The sequence below is a fragment of the Telopea speciosissima genome, chromosome 11 (assembly GCF_018873765.1).
Source record: "Telopea speciosissima isolate NSW1024214 ecotype Mountain lineage chromosome 11, Tspe_v1, whole genome shotgun sequence".
In the NCBI taxonomy this organism is placed as follows: domain Eukaryota; kingdom Viridiplantae; phylum Streptophyta; class Magnoliopsida; order Proteales; family Proteaceae; genus Telopea; species Telopea speciosissima.
In genome coordinates, this window is record NC_057926.1 from 4,591,047 (window position 1) to 4,613,998 (window position 22,952).

General features: G+C 40.7%; 1 protein-coding gene across 2 annotated transcripts in view; it reads left to right on the plus strand.

Annotated features, from left to right (window-relative positions):
• LOC122646732 (purple acid phosphatase-like) overlaps positions 1-14,933 on the plus strand; it is a 46,883-nt gene extending 31,950 nt beyond the window's left edge. The window contains exons 5-9 of one of the 2 annotated variants that reach the window (XM_043840337.1): positions 988-1,120; positions 1,359-1,579; positions 11,368-11,489; positions 11,629-11,834; positions 14,923-14,933. In XM_043840337.1, coding sequence (XP_043696272.1) covers positions 988-1,120; positions 1,359-1,579; positions 11,368-11,489; positions 11,629-11,824 — 672 coding nt within the window. In that variant the 3' untranslated portion in view covers positions 11,825-11,834; positions 14,923-14,933. Of the gene's footprint in view, positions 1-987; positions 1,121-1,358; positions 1,580-11,367; positions 11,490-11,628; positions 11,835-14,922 lie in introns of those variants that run through there. The other variant, XM_043840338.1, reaches the window with a different exon arrangement.
• The last annotated feature ends 8,019 nt before the right edge of the window (positions 14,934-22,952 follow it).

The following is a 22,952-nucleotide window of genomic DNA, read 5'->3' on the forward strand; positions in this document are numbered from 1 at the left end:
TTTTAAAACCCTAATCCATCGTAATTTCATGTGTAGAGAATCTGAACTGTTAATTGGATCACCAAAATATTTTCAGACCATTTATATAATAAATGTTTATACTAATTAATATTTTCAAACAAAACTTTGTAAACAATTTACAAAACATACCACTGGATCTGGATTTCATTCAATCATGTTCAGATATATCTCTCTTTGACATTTTCCCGAAGGCCCTGTTTCTTTAGTGGGGACTTTAGGGTGGGATTCTTATGGGATTTAGACCTACATGGTGATGGGGTAGATGGCATAAACGGACAGTAATGTGAAAGTGAAGTTCCCCTTAACTTTACCATTCCATAAGCCATTTGGTAGAGATAACATGGCAACTTTGATTCACCTCGTTGATTCCATCCCTGAAGCTTCAGCAGTTGTGGCTTCGGCAGTGCTGCCTGTTGGTTCTGACCTTGGATTTTCGGCAAAGTCCCACTAAATCGGTGGGACTTTTGTGAGGGGTGGGTGGGATAAATCATTAGCCACGTGGGCCGATGGGAAAAAGGATATGTTTTTTGTTCTCAACCCAAAATCTCACTCTAGATAACCAAATGTTCTAATATTCCGTTGAGGTGGGATTGTGGGAAGGTTTTGCTCCTCTCTTGTCATGACAAAACTGCGCAAAGATTCTATTGTAAAATGACATCCTTTCGTATAACTAGCATATAGAGGTCTTAAGAATTTAATTTTGACATGACTAAAAATTGTGCTACCTCAAACTATTTCATAGTTTAATATACTGATAATTTTCATCAATGTCAGAATGTGTCTGAGCAATCTATGCGAAAAGGAAAACAATAGAACTTTGGATGATGAACACTACTACATTGTTCCTGTTGATTTTAATTGATACCTTAGGCCCATTTCATTCGTGTAATGGTTTTTATATTTTAGGATACACACAATAAACTAAATATATGTATGAGCTAACAATGGTGATTTTATTTGTTGTAGGGTGAAACTGTACCTTATAAGCCCTATACAAACCGATTTTTTGTGCCATCAAATTCTTCAAATTCACCATTTTGGTACTCAATGAAGCGAGCTTCAGCATATATCATCGTCCTTGCTTCATATTCAGCATTTGGTAAGGTTGAACAGTCTATTAAATTGTTTAACTAAAATGTAAACATTCTAAATGGTCGGTTACAATTTTTGAGCATCATAGCAGTTACAGGGTTGACTCTAATTGTTCTAATTTATGAATGTAGCTTGATCTTATACATCTAAATGCTCTTGATCAAAGAGCATATTAGAAGTAAAAATTGGCTTAGATTGATTTATATAGCAAGATTATTTTGTGATAATTCTATTTCTGCTTCCAGCAAAGTACAGTTCTCAGTATGCTTGGCTTCAGCAAGAGCTACCTAAAGTGAATAGGAGTGAGACACCATGGTTGATCATCCTTATGCATTCTCCATTGTATAACAGCTACTACGGTGCCTATATGGAAGGAGAAGCTATGAGAGTAGTATTTGAACCATGGTTTGTAAAATACAAAGTTGATGTCGTATTTGCTGGCCATGTTCATGCATATGAAAGATCTGTAAGTGACTGTCCTTTCTCTTTATGTTACTTTGTTTCAATGTGTCTATTTTTTAGTGTAGGTAAGATCTTAAAATTTTAGTCGGGGCTGATAGCATTCGCTAAGGTTAGTGCATCTTTTTGTGTATCCAAAGTGTTGGGGATGGGAGAATTCAAAATCAAAATTTTGTCACACGACCCGATTCTCGGATGCATTAGGTATTTGAAATAAACAAAGAAGGGTTTAGAATTACTCATTAGTTTCACAAGTGCAACACCTCCTAAGGATTTCAGCACTTGTGTTGGTGTCTCCACTTAGTAGTTTGGGTCTGCCTTCTTAAACAATGATGGTTAGGGTTCAAAACGCTAATTTTAGGAAAAGAAAATAAAGAGAGAATTTTAAAACTTAAATTTCTTTCAATCGATACCTTTCTCCTTCGCCTTAGCATCAGCAGATGAGGGAACCCTAATCATGAGTGGTACCCACATAACAAGTGGATGGATCCTATTGGGTGATCCTACTAGGGTTGTTTTATTCTCTTTATTTACAAAAAAGTACTGCAGCTGAAGTGATAAGTAAACTATTTATCTATTACATGACCCAGCCGTAAAAGTATGGTAATAGAAAACCCACAAATTATTAAAATTATTTACCTCTTAGTCTCTCAGCTTCACAATATCCTCAACAGGCCAACGGACATGGAATACTAACACAGTCTATAACCCTAATTTGTTGGAAACATACTATCAGGGGATCTCGACCATGGATTGGATATAAGAAAATATTAACACAGTCTATAATCCTAGCTAATTTCTTGGAAACATACTATCAGGGGATCTCGACCATGAATTGGACATAAGATTCTTATAAAATATTTTTAAATATAATTATTTAATTGAGAATAATATTTAAGACCATTTATACATCAACAAATTCAGCCTTATACCAACTTAATGGGTCGACTACATGGATCCAAACAAAACAAAGTAGGGAAGACTACTGTTTAAACAAGAAAAAAAAAAGTGGGGGGGGGGGATGGGAAATGAGATGAGAAATGATAACTAGAAGATGACAAGAAAAAGATGAAAATAAATGGACAAAAGAAAGATAAAAGATGAAAGTAAGAGAAATGAGGCATAACCCAACAATTTAGGAGACTCTTAGCTAAATGAGGTCTGCTACATGGATCCTTGCCCTCCAATAGGCTCTATCTGAGGTCATACTTGGTACAAGACCTAGAGTGAGCATGTCCTTCCTCACAACATCTCCTATGGTCATTTTAAGCTTGCCCCTAGCTCTTTTAGCTCCTTCAATTGAAATCATATCGCTCCTCCTTACTGGGGCATCCCTAGGCTTCTGTTGAATATGATCATACCACCTCAAACGACTCTCTCGGAGCTTGTCATTGATTGGGCAACTCCTTTATCAGTTCTAATACTTTCATTCCGTACTTTATCCTTCCTAGTTTTTCCGCACATCCATCTTAACATCCTTATCTCTTTTACACAGCTTCTCGATATGACACTTCTTGACCGCCCAACATTCTGCTTCATACATCATAGCCGGTCGAACAACAGTCCTATAGAATTTTCCTTTAAGCTTTTAGGGAATATGTCAGTCACACAACACTCCAGACGCACCTCTCCACTTTATCCATCCCACTTTGATTCTCTGTGAAACATCATCTTCTTTGTCACCATCTTTATTATGATTGACCCCAATATCTAAAATAGTCGCTTTGCTGTATCTCTCTTTCTTCAATTCGCACCATGTTAGCATCCCTCATAGTGTGATTAAAATTACACATCATATACTCCGTCTTCGTTCTACTAATCTGAAAGCCTCTTGTTTCCAAGGTTGATTTCCATAGCTCTAATTTAGCCCTAATCCCTTCTTTTGTCTCATCCACCAAACGTTATCATCGGCAAAGAGCATACACCACGAGACCTCGTCTTGGATGCTCATGATTAGGTCGTCCATAATAAGTGCAAATAGATAAGGGCTTAAGGCTAATCCCTGATATAACCAAATCGTAATTGGAATTCCTTACCTTAACCTCCCACAGGTCTCACACTAGTCACCATGCCCTCATACATATCTTTAATTATATCCACATATTTACTCGACATCCCTCTCTTCAGTAGAACATGCCGGATTAAATCTCTAGGGATTGGTCATAGGCTTTTTCCAGGTCAATGAAGACCATATGTAGGTCCTTCTTGCTATCTCTATATCTTTCCATTAGTCTCCTCAATAAGTAGATAGCTTCTGCCGTGGATCTACCTGACATAAAGCCAAATTGGTTCACCGAAATATGAGTCTCTTCTCAAGCGGGCTTCAATAACCTTCTCCCAAAGTTTCATAGTGTGGCTCATTAGCTTTATGCTTCTATAGTTATTGCAGCTTTGGATATCACCTTTATTTTTGTATATTGGGATAATGCTTCTCCTCCATTCATTTGGCATCTTCTAGTGGCCATAATCCTGTTACACAAATTGGTTAGCCAACACCCCACAGCCTCCTAGGATTTTCCACATTTCTATTGGAATCTCATCTAGGCTTGGTGTCTTGCCTGCTTTCATCTTTCTTAAGTCTTCTTTAACTTCCGCTACGCTAATCTTTCTTATATATCTAAGACATGTGGTGTCTTGTGGAATACTGTAGTCATCTTGGTCATTTTTACTTGACCTATCTCCAGTTAGTAGGTCGCAAATATACTCATCCCATCTCTTCACAATGTCCTCATCCCTTACCAACACTCTTCCATCATCACCCTTGATGCACCTCACTTGGTTGAAATCTCTACTCTTCTTTACTCTCATCTTTACAATCTTATATATAGCCTTTTCCCCTTCCTTTGTTTTTAGGTTGATATACAAATCCTCATATTTCTTCGCCCTAGCCATCCCCACAATCTTCCTAGTATTGTTTCTGGCATTATAATACCTCTTTTTATCCTCTGTTTCTTTAGTCCTATGCCATGTTTTAAAACAATCTTTTTTGGTCTTAATGGCTGCTGGGACCTCATCGTTCCACCACCAAGTCTCCCTAAGAGCCTGAAGACTATCCTTCGCTTCCCCTAGCACATCTTTGGTAACCCTCTTAATACACGTCATCATCTCGTTCCACATCACATTGGTGTCTCCTTCAAAGTCCCACTTTCTTTGTTTGACCACATCATAGTTGTCAAGGCGTAGCCTAGGCATCCAGGTGCCTTGGTCGACTTGGGCACCTTGGTTGCCTAGTTGGTGTCGCCTTGATTTTTTACCCTCTCCAGCGCCTTGGGTCGCCTAGACGCCATGACAACTATGGACCACATTATCAGTAATGTTCTTAGGGACCACCCTTTAGTCTCCACTACCTTATCTTAGGTTATATAGGTTCCCTCCTCTTATGCTTTTGTGCATGGAGGCATATATCCAGGACCACCAGTCTATGTTGGGTGGTTAGGCTCTCCCCCCGGGATAACCTTATAGTCCTTACACACCATTATGTCTGCCCTTCTTGTTAGGAAGAAGTCTATTTGATTGGTATGGTTCCCACTTTTATAGGTAACTAAGTGCTCCTCTCTTTTTTCAAAGAAAGTGTTCACAATGGGAAGATCGTAAGCTACCACAAAGTCATGAATTGAGGTCCCTTTCCTCGTTCCTCTCCCCAACCTCGAAACCGCCATTGACACCTTCATATCCTCTATGATCTCTCCCAACATGTCCGTTCAGGTAATCTCCAATAATAATCGATTCGTCATGGCCAAAACCCTGTATTAAATCATCCATGTGTTCCCAAAATTGTCGTTTGCTACCTTTATCCAATCCTACTTGAGGTGCATAAGCGCAAACAATATTGAGAACCTCTTTTTCCAAAACCAGTTTGATAGATATAATCTTGTCTCCCAGTCTTTTGACATCTACTACATCATTATTAGATGTTTGTCCATGATTATGCCCACTCCGTTTCTATTGCTATAATCTCCCGAATACCAAAGTTTGAAGTCATTGAGCACCTTTGCTTTGTTACCCTTCCATCTTGTCTCTTGGATACAGGAGATATTTATCCTTCGTCTCCTCATAACATCTACCAACTCCAGGCTCTTACCCGTTAAGGATCCAATGTTCTATGAAGCCAATCTAATCCTACGCTTTTGGGTTGACAAATTTTCTCTCACTTGCCCTTGTCTACATTTCGATCACAACCGAAACATCTAGCTGTTTTGAAGGTGATGAGAGGGGATGAGAGAGTGAGCTGAGGTTTCCCATGTCCGACCATCCTGGGGTGGTGCCACCACCACCCAGGGTCTCCCCTCCTCCTCTCCTCCCCCTCCCCCTCCCCCTCCCCCCCGGAAACTTGCCCTGGTCTGTCCTCTTTACCCAGCCGCTCCCTTCCCTTTGTGATGGTTTCCCCCTCCATTTTGTCCCCCCCACCATTATCGGTGGCTCCAAAGCTGCCCATTATGAAGCTGACCTTCTGGTGCACGAAGTTAAAAAATGGGACAACTGTTTGGGTGGACACTTCATGGGTACTTGCCCCCCCTTCCCCTTAGTCAAAGCTTCCCTAACTAAACAATGGAACATTTGTGGTTGATTCGAAGCATACTTCTTGGATAATGGTTTCTTCATCTTCAAGTTCTCTGACGATGGCGACAAACACTGAGTGCTTGACGGAGGTCCTTGGAATGTTGGTAGAAAGCTGATTTTCTCAGGTAATGGAATCGCTATCTCTAATTGAATCACCTTGACTTCAGCTCCCTTCCCCTTTGGATCTCCCTCTCTGGTCTCCCCCTGCACTTTTGGTGTAAAGAGGGTTTGAGTATGTTGGGCTCGGTCCTTGGCCAACCGCTCTTCTCTGACGGAAAGACAAAAACGCAAGACCGGCTTGCTTTTGCCCGAATCTTTGTGGATGTTTCGGCTGATTCTCCGCTGCCGACATCCATCTTGGTCGTCGATGACGAAGGCTTCTCCTTCACCCAGCCTGTCCACTTCGATTGGATGCCTCCCCAATGCAACTCTTGCAAGGTCTTCGACCACATCAAGGACAAATGCCCATCCCCTCCCTTCCCTATTCTCTCACACCACCCCTCTTCTAATCCGTCTTCTGGTTCTGACCTCAACCTTTCCTCTAACCCCTATGCCACTACCATCTCCCCTCATCCTGAACCTTCTGCAGCTGTCTTGGACCAATCGCCTCCTCCCACTATTGTAGGGCCTCCCTCTTTTGGTCTACAAACCAACATATCCTCTCTTTACCCCCTCCTCCTTCCTCCACCCTGGTTTCGAACCTCCATTCCCCCTCGTGTGGTCACCATAGAAGTCAACTGTGAAATAATCTCCGCCGTCGTGCCTCCACCTCCACCTTTCCCTGCAGCCATGAGAAACCATCTTCGCTGGCCCTAACCTCTCCTGGGACTGTTGGTCCAAACCATCTCTCGCTGCTTCAATCCTCTGGCGAAGGACCGCCTGCTCTGTCTACTACAGACCTCGAGAACCCCCATCCTTCTGCTCCCGCGACATGTCGCCATCATCCGGGTTTTGCGCCGATCGTCTCTGGTCTTTCCTCCTTATCCCTTCCAATTGCTTCCTTTGGAATTTCTCGATCCACTAACCCCACTCACATGCCTCTTACCACCAATATCCTTCGGGTGGGGCCCTCCTCTGCCCTCCACCCTTTCGTCTTTGATTCCTTCTGACCTTAATGGGCCAACTTCTTTTCCCGGCCCATTAAACCCCTCCTTTAGCACTTTCAGCCCATTGTCCTCTTCCCTTGACCCTTTTAATCTGGCCCGCCCTTCTATGGCTCACACTACCAGTGTAGGGTTAACCCCTACTGTGCCCCAGCCCATGGCCCTCCCTGATCACCTTCATCCCCCTATTGTACCCCGTTCCCCCTTTGTATTTACCATCGGAGCGGTTCTAGCTCCCCTCCTTATCCTAAGAAGCAACCCTACATAGCATATTCCCTGTCCAGCACCGAGAAGCTTATGCCTCTAAGCATGGATATCAAAGGCCATGCCTTCTGTCGTGACACCTCGGATCCTCATACTTCTGGATAGCGTGCTTTGTCGAGGCTGGGTTCGGTTCCTTTGTTGTGGCCCGGGTTTTCCCTTTTAGTATGATGTAATTGATTGGGGCTCTCCCCCTGTTTTTTGCCGGCCCTTGCCTTCTCTTTTGTTGGCTGGGCTTTGTATTTGGTTTGCATTTGTATGCTCTCTCCCCCCCCCCCCCCCTCTTTCTCTCCTTTGGTATTGAATTTTTTTCATCTAAAAAAAAAAAAGTGAGGACGTAAAGACATGAGATCAAGAAAAAAGAGATTATAAAACAAAAGGATCCATGTAAAAGGAGATTGACAGAATATATTAAAGTGCCGGCTGCCGACCTGATGCACCTCTATAAAGGAAATATATATATAATAGAAAAGTAAAACAAAGGGTACAAAGGAGAGGGCTCACCTAATGCAATAAAGGACACACTCAAAAAGATAAAATAAGGTGTATATTCAAGCAGAGCAAGGCACAGGGAAGATAAAGCAGAGCTTAAACTAAAAAAAAGATGATACTCAACAAGTAGTTCAGATTAGTGTCAATATGAGGAGCAGGTAGTACAACATAGCATACAAAAAAAATGCTAACAAAGTTATAGTAGATGAGGCCAAATAAAAAGAAACCGTAGATGGCTGAAATATAAATTTATTTTACCCTGGAGGAACACAGTATGTCCAAAACCACTCTGATACAGTAATTTCTGAACAGTGAAATATAATATTACTCACTCAAGAATGAGAATGTAAAACACACACACCAACAGAGATAATTAGCAAATTCCGGGGTTATAAAGCAAAGGGGGACAATGGGGGAAAGAAAAACAAACTCAGCCAAACGATAAAGAAATCAAATACATGGACAATCAGCTATAAGGACAGTACCTATATAAATGAAAGGGTTTTATGGCTTTAACTCAACACCAACAAAATATGTAGCAAAGGGAAGATTGAGTAATCTAATGAAATCGGATTTAAACAATAACAGTGTCTCCGTTTGAACAATAGACAACATCACAAAGACTTCAGATAATGGGTTCCCAAGCAGGTAAAATATAATAAACAAAAATCAAGATAAGAGAGCATAATGTAAGACTAGATTTCTAGTCCCAAAAACCCACAAAAATTTGAAAAAAGTTAGGGTTTCTAACCAAACCGGCTAAGTGTTGGTCACCCAACTTGGATTGAGTGTAGAGGATGGTAAGAGGATGTTTGACTCCAAATTTGGTTCAATTCTGTTGGCTTGATGTGGAGATAACAGTGAGACACCAAATTAGAAGGTTAAGAGAAAACCCTCAAAACAGTGCTGTTCTAGGACTCCAACAGTAACCGAGTGTTGGCCTTGATGATTGAAGCTTGGCCTGCAGCTTTGGGTCAATATAGATGGGTAAAAGTGGAGATGGGAAAGGAAGAATGAAAATAGAAGGTTTATGGTGCAGGCTAATCCAGCTACTGGAATGGAATGGAAGTGGGGTCGAGTGGAGTGGATGATGGGGTGGAGTGGGGCTTCAAAACTCAGCAACTTCTGATGGAGGGATAAGGAGTTATGCAGCCTTGAAGTTAGCAGCAGAAACCCAGGCAGAGCTTGAATCAGCAGGGGTGGTACAGCTTCTGTTTTGTCAAATCAGCAACAGCAACAATACTCAGAGGTGAGGGAGGGATCACAGCAGCCTTCGGATGGTGTCCTTCCATAGCAGCAACAGTCACAGGCAGCAGCAGTCACCAACAGAGATCGAGCAGGGAGGGGAAAGGAAGAAGTTAGGAGAGAAAAAAGGGATAAAGATGCTTCAGCTCTCTCAGCCAGGTTTCTCAATCCTTCAAGTCACATTCATCACTTGAGAAAGGAAACATAATTTGCTGAAAGCAATTTTCATTCACTATAGAAATCGTGGGGAGGCATAAACAGCCTTACAATATAAAGAGGGCAGAACTTGCACCTCAAGTAAAAAGAAAATAGAAACTTGACATAATGAGTGATGAAGTGCAAGATAAAAATAGAAACTACTCTAATTAACTAGGACTGAAATAAATTAGAAACTTGATTAGATCTTCACTCCTTCAAGTGGTCCCCACCATAAGTGGCATCGGCCAGTACTTGAAGTCCCAAAATTTTGTCAATAAATTAACAATAATGGTCCCACGATTCTGGGTTTGAGAGACCCGGCCCAACTTAAAGTTGGTTGGCCCTATGACCCATTGGGTTGGTCCACTAGTTGGTGAAGTGAACCAGCCCTTATCCCATGAGTTCCCTTAGTGTATTTCTTGCTAGACAGCTAGGCTTCTGCATCAGCTCCCCTCCTCTTAGAAACATTCATCTCTGATGAATGGAGGAATGTCATGTAGCTCTCATACAACTCTTGGTCAAGGCGTTTAAAATCGTCTGCATGGATCCATGTTCTGTCCTTGATTGGTCAGCCTTTCCGTTTGACTAGGAAAGAATAATAACCCTTACCACCCCTCATCATGGTGTACTTTTTGTCAAGCACTTCTTTAATTACTTCTTTTGTTGGAGTGGCAAACTGGGGAAGCCGTAGAGCATGTGCTGAATCTCCTTCGTCTGAATGATGTCCAAGGTAGATGGTAAGGTCGGCTACATTGAACACATTGCTGATCTTCATGTCCGGCGGCAGCTCCAGCATATACGCAATTGTTCCTACGCATTTCAGTACTTGAAATGGCCCCATCTTTCTTGGGTGAAGCTTGTGATTGGCACCTGGAGGGTAACGTTCAGCAGCGATGCACACCATGATCATATCTCCTAGCTGAAACTCAACTTATTTGCGATGGCGGTTGGTGGCAGCTTGGTACTCTTTATTGCTGATTGCGATGCAGCGTCTAATGGCTGCATGCACATTGGTAATATGCCGTAGGAACGCATCGGGCTCGATGGTAACTCTAGCTTGAGGTGGCAATGGCACTAAATCAACGGGTCTCTTGGGCTGAAGTCCAAGAACTATCTCAAATGGCGTCCTTCCGGTAGTACGGTTAATGGAGCTGTTGTAAGAAAACTCAACTATATCCAAAATAGAGGGCCAAGTCTTCTCATGATCACGAACAAGGCAGCAGAGAAGATTCCCTAAGCTCCTATTACACACTTCAGTCTGTCCATCGGTTTGAGGATGGAAGGCCGTTGAGAACTTCAGCTTGGTATAGCTCATAAACTTCACGTCATGGTTGGAGACTATGGATTCAGGCAGGCCATGAATACGAACAATTTCTTTGAAAAAGATCTTGGCTGTGGCTGGCATCTAATGTCTTCTTGAAAAAGATCTTGGCTATGAACTGAATACCTAGTCCAGTCGCTAGTCGTAAACAATTTAAAGGTCTAACCTTAGGGCATATATAATCACACAAAAAATTATAAGAATTAATTCAATTTAAACTATTCGAATTAGGTTTGATGGACACACATTTCCTACACAAAGTTGTACAAAGTTACAAATATAACTTAAAACTTGTTTATTGCCGCTATTACATAAATAAAGGCTCTAAGATTGAAGTATCAGATTCTGAAAACATACTTCCTACATTTACAATGTCTTTTCAAATGTTTTCATTCTTTAGGTTCCTTTGTGTAGTTGTAGTCCATGCTTGCATTAGGAAGGAATTAAAAATAAAAAGAAAAAAGACTTCAATTGTAAAATCTAGAGAGGAGAAAATTAGTGGCTGTTAAGCTTTGCAATGCTTCAACTTTGTTATGTACTCCTCCTTTCCAAGGGGAAGAGAATATCATGGTATCAGACTTGTTTTTTTTAACACTGGTAAATTATTCATTACAGGAACGTATATCCAACATTGCGTACAATATTACAAATGGTCTATGCACACCTGTAAGTAATCCAAATGCACCTGTATACATAACAATTGGTGATGGAGGAAATATTGAAGGCCTAACAACCATGTAAGAATGTATTTCAACTTGTTTAAAATAGCCATGGTGGTTTATGTTTGCTTTATTCTCTTATCCTAGTTCCTCATTGTATTCATGATGTATGAAACGTTAATATTTGTTTCTAATTTTATTCCTTAAAATTCTGCAGCATGACAGAACCGCAACCGCAATATTCTGCATTTCGTGAAGCCAGTTATGGTCATGGTATTTTTTCTATTAAGAACCGGACCCATGCTTACTTTGGCTGGCATCGAAATCACGATGGTTATGCTATAGAAGCCGATTCAGTATGGTTATACAACAGATATTGGTATCCTGTGATTGAAACCACCACTTCAATGTGATTATAAATGAGTCTTCTCACTTTTTTTTCCATAGAACAAGTATCAAGCACTAGTTATATGTTATTGATCTATTTTCCTTTTTGATACCCCATGCCTACTTTAAAAGTGATTGAACATTTTTCAATTCATATGAAGCTATTTGTCCAAAGTGTTTGATTTATGTAATAAAATCTTAGCGATTGAAGCACCATATCTCCCTGATTTTCATACTAAGATCCACAACATGGTCAAGACCCTTTGACAATCTTGTAAAATTCGGTTCCAAAAGATGACCTGTGTCCAAAAAGCCTGCAGCCACCCAAACAATGTCCTAATAGAATGTAGGAAGTCCAACCCACTCTGTCTAGGACTGGGTTAGAAGTTTCTGTGCAAATCAAGATAGGATAATTTAACTTAGGATATGTCCCAACAAAATGGAGTTGCCAAGGCAATGTATGTTTCACCATACAATATTTTACGAAATTTGTTGAAATCAATTCAAAATAGTATAAAGATATAAGAGGTAAATCAACATCCATTTCAAAATCCAGTATTTGTTTTACCAAATAGTGATGGTAACTTGATTATTGGTACTCTTGAAATCTATAAAAGACTTCACCCACATCATATTTTCGGATTATTCCTTTCATACAATCATGTTCAAAATTTAAATATGTTTATTTATCATGTCCACCCAAAAAAAATACGAGATAGAAAAAATGTAAAAATAAAAATTTTAAAGACTATTTCCTCCCAAAAGTATTTTATAGCGAAATAAATGCAGCCCAAGTGGTAAAATAAAAATTTGAAGATGCAGTGAACAAATATAACTTTTTCTAAGAAGAAATGGGTGGTTGAAAATATATGGGAATATAAAGATGCAAAAGAACATGGTTGAATTTGAGTTTGAAATTTAACATGTGGCCAATCTAGACCATGTCCTAGATATTTATATGGTAAAAATTGCCACTCTACCCGTCAACATGGGAAAATTTGTTATTAGCTTAGAGATACTCTTTAAGCTTGCCGGTATATAAAACTTTTGCCAAAGCCAAAAAAATAAAAAGAACTTTATGTCCCAACAAAGTTGAGAAATAGAAGGGCTGAAGCGTGACAAGAGAGAGGGAGGGTCGCACCCCACACCACATTAGAAATATCAAGGAAGCTCATATTGTGCAAGGTAAAAGGTGAGATTTTACGTAGCCTTGGCAACGAAAAGAAGTATTTATTGACCGAGACAATGTAGGTATATGGGAATGTAAACCCTGGGGGATCCCCAACCCTGCTTTCTTTCCCGTGTAGGAAGAGAGGGCAAATGGTTCTTCTTCTTTTTGGAGTTGCCACCTACATAAGGGTCTAGGACCTATAAATGTGTTCCTCCTTTCGGGAGAGAATTGACTCTAATATATAAGACAAAAGTCAATACTCCAGATCTTTGGGTAAGTTCAAGGTTACGTGTTGGGAATGTGTTAGGCACCTAGCCACTCCTGGCCAATGGATGTTCTCTTTCTATTTGGATCATTCGTAGGCTTACTAGTCTTAGATACTAATATGAATAATAGATTTACTTGAAAATAAATTAGCCTAATCTAAGTTGTTTGGTTAAAAAGTTGTAAAACATGTATACAATAAAGGAAAACAGGTTGTTGGGTTATTGGGCTTAATTAATATGGGTTTGCTTTATTGGGCCCATAAGGTGTTATTTCACTCCAGGTTAAGTGAAGGGTATAACTGACCTTACACATTGTGGGAGTGTGGTTAGGATCAGGGAGAATATAATATATATTCAACCCTAAGGTCCCCACAGCCGTCACTGGTTATTTGGTATTCCTACTCACGAGAGAAAAGTGAAGAGGCTATGGAAGGCTAAAGGGAAGGAGAAAAGCTTGGGGATCGACTACAGCTGTCATTCTAAAGGTAAGTTCTATTATTCGATTCTTACCCCAAATCTATATGGGTGTATGTGAATGTTTGATTGGGATTCGCAAATTCCTACAAGTGGTATCAAAGCCAACCCATATGGATCTGGAATCCATGGTTTTGCTTGAAACGAATTTTTAAGATTTTTTGGGTTTTGGAACTACCTTGTACAGTCACTGCCGGTGGTGTACGACCACCAAAATTTGAAAATGTTTATATGGAATGGAAGAGGAGGTCAAGGTCATGAAAACCGTTTCGTCGGAAACGTCTCCACGCGCCGCCGAAAAAAGCGCGTGGATCTCACGCGCCTATTTTTCTTTCAAAAAAAAAAAAAAAACCGTTTTGGTGTGAGACGGATGCGGACGATTCATCGCCGGGTCGACTTGGTAGGGTTTTCGAGTCAACCCGGTGAGCTGGCGGGTCAGACCCATCCAGACCTGAACTCGGTTGGGCCAAGCCCGACCCAAGTGGGCCAGATCTAGATGGGTCAGGCCGAACCCGACCCAACTAGATCAGACTTGATCCAACCCGAAGGGGGCAATCCGACCCGGGGATACGGGTTGACCCGGACCCGGGTGAGGTGGATTACCCGGCCTGATTTTTTAACCCGAAAACTACCCGGTTGGTCGGACCGACCCTGTTAGAACTGTGTTAGACTGGTTCGGTTCAACCCGGTTCAGACCGCTTAGGTTGACTGGCTTTGACCAACCGCGTGTGATATCAAGCGCCGGATTCAAACCACGCGTGAGGGCGCATGAGAGGGAGTTTGAGGTCACGGTTTTTCCCGCTGCGTCTGTTTTTTTCGAGGGCTATGCAATGGTATGCCCCACTTGCTTCAATTGTGACTTCTGGGACCCACAGTGACCATTTTCTGTGTTTTTACAACTCTTGAAAGGTGTATACCTGCATTGTTTTTCTTTTACTTCTATCATTTATGAGGCATACATTTGCAATAGTATGCAATGATGCAATGCAGAACAACTATAATTTTTATAGAATTGATGTGTGTCATAAATTTTATATATTGAATTGTTTTTAATTTATAAACAAATATCCCATAGCTGCATCATGAGTTGTTGGGTACTCTAATAAGGTCAGATGGAATCCACCAAAGTGATAAAATTTGATTTTATTAGAATGCCCAATAACTTAAGGTTCTCTAAGAGCAGCAAAGAAAGGTGATGCTCACCCAAAGGTAGCATCATCCAAGACTAAAATAATAAACACACACACATAGGGAGAGACTGGCCTAGGAATAATTGTTTACTCAAAGGTGACAGTTCTTTCATAGGTTGGTGCTGTCCCGCAGTAATGTAAAGTATTGAGTGGACCAGTACATTTCAAAAACCCAAAGGTTAGGGATGTAGATTCGGTTGACACTCTCGGCTATGTGCTGGTATATTGTGTTGTATAACCAGCAAAATATGAAGAGGACCAGTGCATTTCAAAAACCCAAAGGTTAGAAATGCAGTTCCGGTTGATACTCTTCTGATTTTGTAAGCCAGTTCATTAAAAACTAGCGTGGACCATAAGTTATAGGTATTAATGGTACCCAGTACTTAATGTTAGTGAAAGGTCTTGATTGTGCACGGGAAAAACCTTACACATAAGAATTAGTTAAGGTGGTTGAAAATATACTATACTGCACGTGCTTGTAAGAAAGTACATTACTGGAGATAATTAGCTGTGGTTTTTCATTTATGGGAACTATAAGGGAATGAGGTGATGACCACCACAGTGGCACATCAACTTCCTCGACAATTCGGCCATGGCAGCAAGTAGGTAGTACATGCTTAGGAGAGTTACTACCCAAGTTTAAAAAGATTAAGCATGCACATGCAAGTATAGGAAGGATTGACACTCTAGGGCTCCTTATGCCAAAAAGTGATAGGACCACTAGAGTCACTTATGGTTTTATGGCAAGTACGGCTTAATAAAAGCTCTTGCATATCTTATGCTCAGAGAAGGAAAGATATGTTCGGGATATATTGCTCGTAAATTGTGTGGTTTTCTGCACCACCTTGTCTTTTATGGCGTGTTTGTAACACACCCTAGTTAGGCTCCCATGGTCAATAGTGCGTATTTATTTATTTGATGGTAACTAGAGTTTGTGTACGCTATCCAGACTAATTAAGGGATAGGCAATGAATGTGGACCACTGCATCTCAGAATGTATAGGTTAGAAATGTACGCCAGACTAAAACCCTTGAATGTTACACAAATTTGTTTTGTTATAACCGACACAGTCCTGACACCGGATAATTATTGAAGTTGAGGGTGTGGCAAGTGCTAGTTATTGATTTGATATTCTGTTTGAAAGGATGCCACCCACCAAGGATAAGTCGGTTGTAGACAATAACTTCAAGATGCAAAACTGTGATACCAGTGCCTTAGATTCTTTCCAGCGCACTGGAGACCACACTCGAATAGGAAGTAAAAAGACGCGTTTGACTGCACGAACGTATAGGGCTGTCATGAGGGCACGTGCAGAGATTTTCAACCCAAGATGCCGAGACCGTTAGTGATGAGGGATTGGCCATGTGGGTGCGGACCAGTTGAGAAAATCCTCTCGGTTGTAGTGGATAAGTCGGACTGACCTTACTATACTCCGAGGTCCCCACCAAGAGATGAGGCAGAATCTGAGGAAGTGGATAGACCGGAGTCACCATTCTACACTCCCAGGTCTCGTAACCATTCACCACAGCACTCGAAAGATGAGATTTGGTTTCGTGATCAAGGGGTAAATGAGGAGTGAAGGTCTTAGTAAGAGATGAGGATATGGAAATGTGGAAACCATATAGGAGTCATTGAGAACTTTTAGACCATTCTGTTCATGTTTATTTTATTGTTTTGTTTTGCTCAAGCATATAGTTTATTTGAATTTAGAAGAATCTTGTTTTACTTGGATAAGCATTTACGCTATTTTTAATAGAGTTGGTTCTTTTATTTTGTTTTGATTACGTGATTGATGGTTGCATAAGTTATTATTCTCTCCCATAGTGTAATCAATTGCCGTGAATGGATGTTAGGATGGGCCTATAGAGGAATAAAGGATGACATCATTGTTACTTAGCCCTTGAGATATTAGGGAAGTGTGTTGACTGCATCAAGGGGAAGATGATAACTTTCAAAGGAAATTAGTCCCACTGTGCTTGAAAGCGTCACGAAAGTAGTGGTGATGCTAGTCAACACTTGAGAAGGAAGTAAATTAGAAAACTCTGAGCCTCTGTTTAGGTTGAGATTTTGGGGTTTGATATTTTGAGCTATAGTGTTTCGAACAATTTTGGGGTCTGATATTTTGAGCTATAGTGTTTCGAACAAGTTAATTAAAATACCCCATCTAACACAACCAAGGACTACCTGAGAACCTATTCTCTCAAATTTTGCAAGATATTTCGCAAGACCGTAGGGTCATAGATTTGACACTCAGGCTCAGAGAGTAGAATTTGTGGGATCATCACTTGTGCGAAGTTTCGTGAGGATAAAGGTAAAGTGTCTGCGATTGTGAGATGGTTGGAAGGATTAGGATGAAATGGTGTTTGAAAATTCATTGAGCTTCCTCAGTGGTGCAAGGTTGTTGCATCAAAGCTGTTTGTTATAAAATCGATATTGACCTTCAGGGGAAGGCTGAACACCGCAGAAAGCAGAACACCACAATACCAGACAATACCAAAGATTTCTACTGAGAAGGAGAGGGTTTGATTACTTAGTAGCCGTTCATCTAGTATCCTCGTAGGAATCTTTTAGAATCATTGCTGTAGCACCCTTACCGTGGAGTCACAAATGAAGGAAGGCTTGAGAGTCGATATCGTGGATCTCCTCAAGGATATGAACTTCAACAGGTAAGCCACCGTCAATCTAGTAAGTTGAACTATAAATAATCAGGCAGAGCGAGTCCACATGTGTGAGTATGAATGTTTTGAGAAGGAAAGGAAAGGACCATCGAGTTTTAAGTTGCCGGTATCACTGTAAGGTCTAAAATAGGCTGCATGATAGTGTTTTGAGGTTCTATTAAGCGTGAGCAATTGGCAATTGCATCCACCAGAAAACTACTAGGGGTAGGTTCACCTTCTGTGTGTCCTATGTAGATGATATACTGCTAGCCGGCAGTGATCTTGACCTATTTTGGGAAACCAAACCGTTTCTTTCCTGTGATCATGAATTGAAAGACATAGAAAGGTACACCTGTGTATTTAGTTTCGTGGTAAGTCGTGGCAAGTCGTGGTGAAAAGGAAGATTGTCTTGGTTTGCCACAGAGGGTTTGTATTAATAGGATCTTATTAAGGTTTGACTTACCCAATGATGTGGGAGGATGCACTCATCCACGAAGGGGACAATTTGAACTTGGAATGATGTTCGAAGGAGATTCTTGAGAGTGATTCCATGTAGGATGAGCCTCATGTTTCAGATGTGGTCGGATTGATGTATGCACAGGTGTGCACTCATCCCGATATTGCATTCGTAGTTAGCATTTTTGGGAGCTTTTCAGTTTGATATAGGAATGGGTCTTTGAACCGCAGCTGAGAAGTTGGTGCGGTACTTACTGAGTGCCAGAGAGTTCAGGCTAGTCCACGGGAAGGATGACTGACTTAGTATAGCTGGATAATCAGATTCAGACTCCAGTGGTTGAACTGATGACATGGAATTGATCTCTGGTGGTGTCGTCTTGATGGTTGGGGAAGTTCTAGAGGAAAATGGAAAGGTGTCAAGCAGACCGTTGTTAGACTGTCGTTGCTCTATCCACCATGTAAGAAGCGTGATGGCAATTTTGAGACGATCGAGAGGGCTGTTTGGTTAGGCTTTTCTCTACAGAACTAAAGATTGTTGGCTCTGTCTCCAGACCCTTGGGGTTGTGGTAAGACAAGAGTTCTGCAGTTGTTTATCCAAAGGAACATCGAAAGGCAAACAGCTCAAGGCGAGTAGGGACAAAGTATTTTCCTATCCGAGAAGAGGTGACTAGGGGAGAGGTCGATGGTGTTTACGTCCCTACAGGGCAGTTGGTGACTGAATCCTTTTCTATGATTTTCTCGATAGAGTTTTACTCCGAGGTCATGCTTTCAGGAGACCGACTAGTACGATACGAGCAAAAGTCCCTAGATTCATGAAGGTAGACTCATGAAGGTATAAAACAGTATAGTACTTGGCATGTTTGTTTGGGTGATGGCAGTGTGATTCCAAAGGATTAGTGGGAGTCTGGGTTATTTTGACAATCATGACTGTTACATTCATGATATGTCGGTTTAGTGGGAGAATTTTGCTTTTTTCTCCTTGGCTATTATTTGAGCTCTTTTATTTAACCAGTGATTTTGTATTCTTTTGCCATTTAATACATTTATTAGTTATGGTTGATTACTTATTCTTATATGACATGTCTTACAAAATGGCGGTTAGCCATAGGCTGTATTTAGCCAAAGCTTCCAAAATGGCAATTAGCCATAGGCGGTATTTAGCTAAGGTTTAAGATTGGCGGATAAGCCATGGGCGGTAAGCCAAAGTATGGTGTTAACTCCAGTTCATGGCGGTTTAGCCCAAGTATGAGTTAACATCAAAGTGTACTACCTGTGAGGATTTTCAAGGTAGAGGACCTACGAGGAAACGAGCATTTACTTGCTGATCACTTGTTATGCTCTTGATTTCCTTGTTGTTGCATATACCCAAGGTGGTTCGAGTTAATGGATCATTTGTGACCGTGATGACAGAAAGTTGTATGCCGTATGTTGAGGCATATCTTCTGCTGTCGTTCGACACAAGTGGGCATTAATAGGACCAAAGTAATCTTGAGTGAAAGTGAGATTTTGGCCAATTCCAATAAAGATACCTGTATTAATTTTGCTCAAGTGGGAGATTGTTGGGTTATTGGGCTTAATTAATATGGGTTTGCTTTATTGGGCCCATAAGGTGTTATTTCACTCCAGGTTAAGTGAAGGGTATAATTGACCTTACACATTGTGGGAGTATGGTTAGGGTCAGGGAGAATATAATATATATTCAACCCTAAGGTCCCCACAGCAGTCACTGGTTATTTGGTATTCCTACTCACGGGAGAAAAATGAAGAGGCTGTGGAAAGGTAAAGGGAAGGAGAAAAGCTTGGGGATCGACTACAGCCGTCACTCTAAAGGTAAGTTCTATTATTCGATTCTTATTTATGGTGATCCAAATCTCTATGGGTGTATGTGAATGTTTGATTGCGATATGCAAATCCCTACACAGGTAACAATAAACAACAATATGTACATAATGTGAAGAGTTATGAGAGGAAAATATATATATCTAGGTAGAAGAGACCAAACCTGGACATAACTTCGCCAGGTTGCCTACGTACCCTTACTAGGGATCATGTCAACGTAGTTCTGCATGGCATCAACTACATGTGGAAAATATATCTTTGTTAAAACGTTTTTAGAAAAAGTCGGCAGGGTAACGGCGTGACTGAGGGCATTTTAGAAAAAATCAGCATCGTAACAAGTGGCCGAGCGTTTTGAAAGTTTAAATGAAAATCTACACTATATTAACATAACATGGTAATGATATATATGGTAATTAGCAAGGCAAGGGCATACATAGTTCGAAATACTGAAAAGGGTCATGAGTTAGTGCAAAAACCCTGACCTAGGTACTTAAATGGACAAAATATCTACTTCTAATCAACCTATATAAATAACTTAGTAAACCGATTCTTATTGGATTGGTTTTGGACTAGGGTATGATGAGACCGGCTGAAAACTGGATTGCACCAAACCGATCGATATCCAGACTGAAAACAGAACCGAATGAAACTGATAAAAAAAAATCATCAAGCACATGAGGTTATGAATAGGTGATGATTATCCATTGATTTCAATATTAGTGATAAAATTTCTGGTTGTAAAGGGAGTTGTTAAAAATTTTTGCCATTGATTTGGAAAAAATTCTTTTACCCTCGTCAATCCATTTTTGCATGGAGACTTCTCCATGGGGAAGTTCCTACAGATGATAAGGTCGCTGCAAGGGGAATTCCTATTTCTTCTCGGTTTGATCTTTGTTTGAGTGAAGTAAAGAGTTTTCTTCATCTATTCCTGGAATGTCGTTTTTCAATCTATATTTGGAGATCTTTTTGTATCTTCTTCGGCATCAATTGGCAAAACTAGATCTCTCTGTAAGAGTTGAGCACATGGTGGAAAAGAAAATCAAACTCCATACCTTTTAAAGATGCTTGGATTGCGGGTATGGTGCTGATTCCAGATTTTATTTGGAGAGAATGAAATATAAGATGGTTCGAAGGCAGAAAGAGATCTTCTTATCAGGTCTGGGAGTTTATTAGAAGAGATCTATGTGGTATTTGTTCTTTTTTCTTGCAGCCGACTCCATCTGTAATTAACATGGTGCAGGCTTGAAGACTGGGTTTTTATTTCCTACTCCACAGGTCCCAAGAATTATTGGAAGTTCTTTGGTTTCCCCCTCTTCCGGGCTGGTTTAAACTTAATGTGGACTTCTCCTTCAGAAGTTTTTTGGGGGTTAAGACTAACTTTGAAGTTGAGTTCTGGGCTCTAATTCTAGGTGTGGAGCATGCTCGAGGTCTCAATATCAAGAAGTTATGGATTGAGTGTCTTAGCCTTAGTCTCGTTTCTTGTTTCAAGGAATTTTACCCCTTGGTTCGTAAAGCAAAACTAGTTTGGTCTTCACTCTTACCTTTCGAATATTGAATGGAAAGTGTCGCATTGCTGCAGAGAAGCCAACCCAGTTGCGGACTACCTAGCAAGGTTGGCAGCAAGACTGATGGACTCTTCCACTAATATTTTTTTGCCTCCTTCAATCTAGGAAGATCTTACTATTGATGCCCAATGTAGGCCGAGATTCCGTTTCATCTCTCGATAGATTTGTGTAGCCTAATAGTCTCTGTTATTGATGGCAATGCTGTACGAAGGTGACAAGGCCTTTCTTGGTTAGTTTGTAGTATTTCTTGGCTTTTTGAGCATTCTTCTTGTACATTCTTTTCTTTATTCTTTAAAACAAATGATCTTTTAGCAAAAAAAAAGGGAATCGTTATAAATCAATGAGCATGAAGTTATGAATAGGAAATTGATTTGTAACAATGCTTCCATTCATCAACTTTTTTCGCTACACAAAATTAGTTGGACATTTAAATAAATGATTTGTTAATAGGGTTCACTTTGTGATTTCAATATTAGTTATTGTCTCATCCATTGATTTCAATATTAGTTGTCTTCCCCTTATAATGATAAACAATGATTTGATTTGTAAGAATGATTTCGCTACAAACTCTATTTATCCATTGATTTCGTATTAGTTATCCCCCCTTTACAATCATTGTTCTTGTTCCGATTACAACATGACCATCAAATCAATTTCCCTATTTTTTGGTTGTTTACTTGTTTGACTTGGGAAGATGGTTTTTTTTTTTTTTAAAACCCCGAATATTATCTAGGACCCGGGGGAGGCCCTTAGAATTTTATTGAAAGTTATTTTAAAAAATCAAATACAGAGGGGGGGGACATACCCGCCTTACCCCTAGCCCAAGTGATACATAATCTCTCAAACTCTCATTGAGGCCCTAACCCTTACATTGTTGACCATCAAAGACCTCCTATTTCCTTAAAACTAGCAGCCCCACCCTGTCCTCCCAGAGAATTTGCTGAAAGCCTCTTGGGAGTGCAGAATCAGAGCAGTAAACGCTATTGCCGTCTATTTCACAAGCCAAATTGGCTAGCCAATCCGCTGCTCTATTGCTTTCTCTGTAGGCAAAAGAGACTGCGAGTTGACAAGAGCAACTGATCTTCATGATGTCCTCGAACCAGTACCACCCTTTCCAAAGTTGACATTTCCTCTGGTTAACCATTTGCACCATCATGGCTGAGTCAGAATTCACATCAAAAGCAACATAGCCCAGCTCCTTGCAGATTAACAGCCCATCTCGAAGGGCTCTTAACTCAGCCTCAGAACTAGTACAATGCCCATAGAAGTTGGAGAACGCCCAAAGGACCTTACCTTCCCTATCTCTTACTACCCCTCCCCCTCCTCCTATGCCTGGATTCCCCTTACATGCACCATCAACGTTTAGCTTTATAGTCCTAGCCAGCGGCCGCCAGCAAATCGGGATTGGTGGTTTCCCCACCGGGTTGTGCCCCTTCAAACCAAAGCACTGCAAAATTAACTCCTCCCTGAGACTCGACCTGTGCCTGTTTTTGGAGGGGAAGGGGAGGTTGTGTATCCACTCCTTGATTTTCCAAA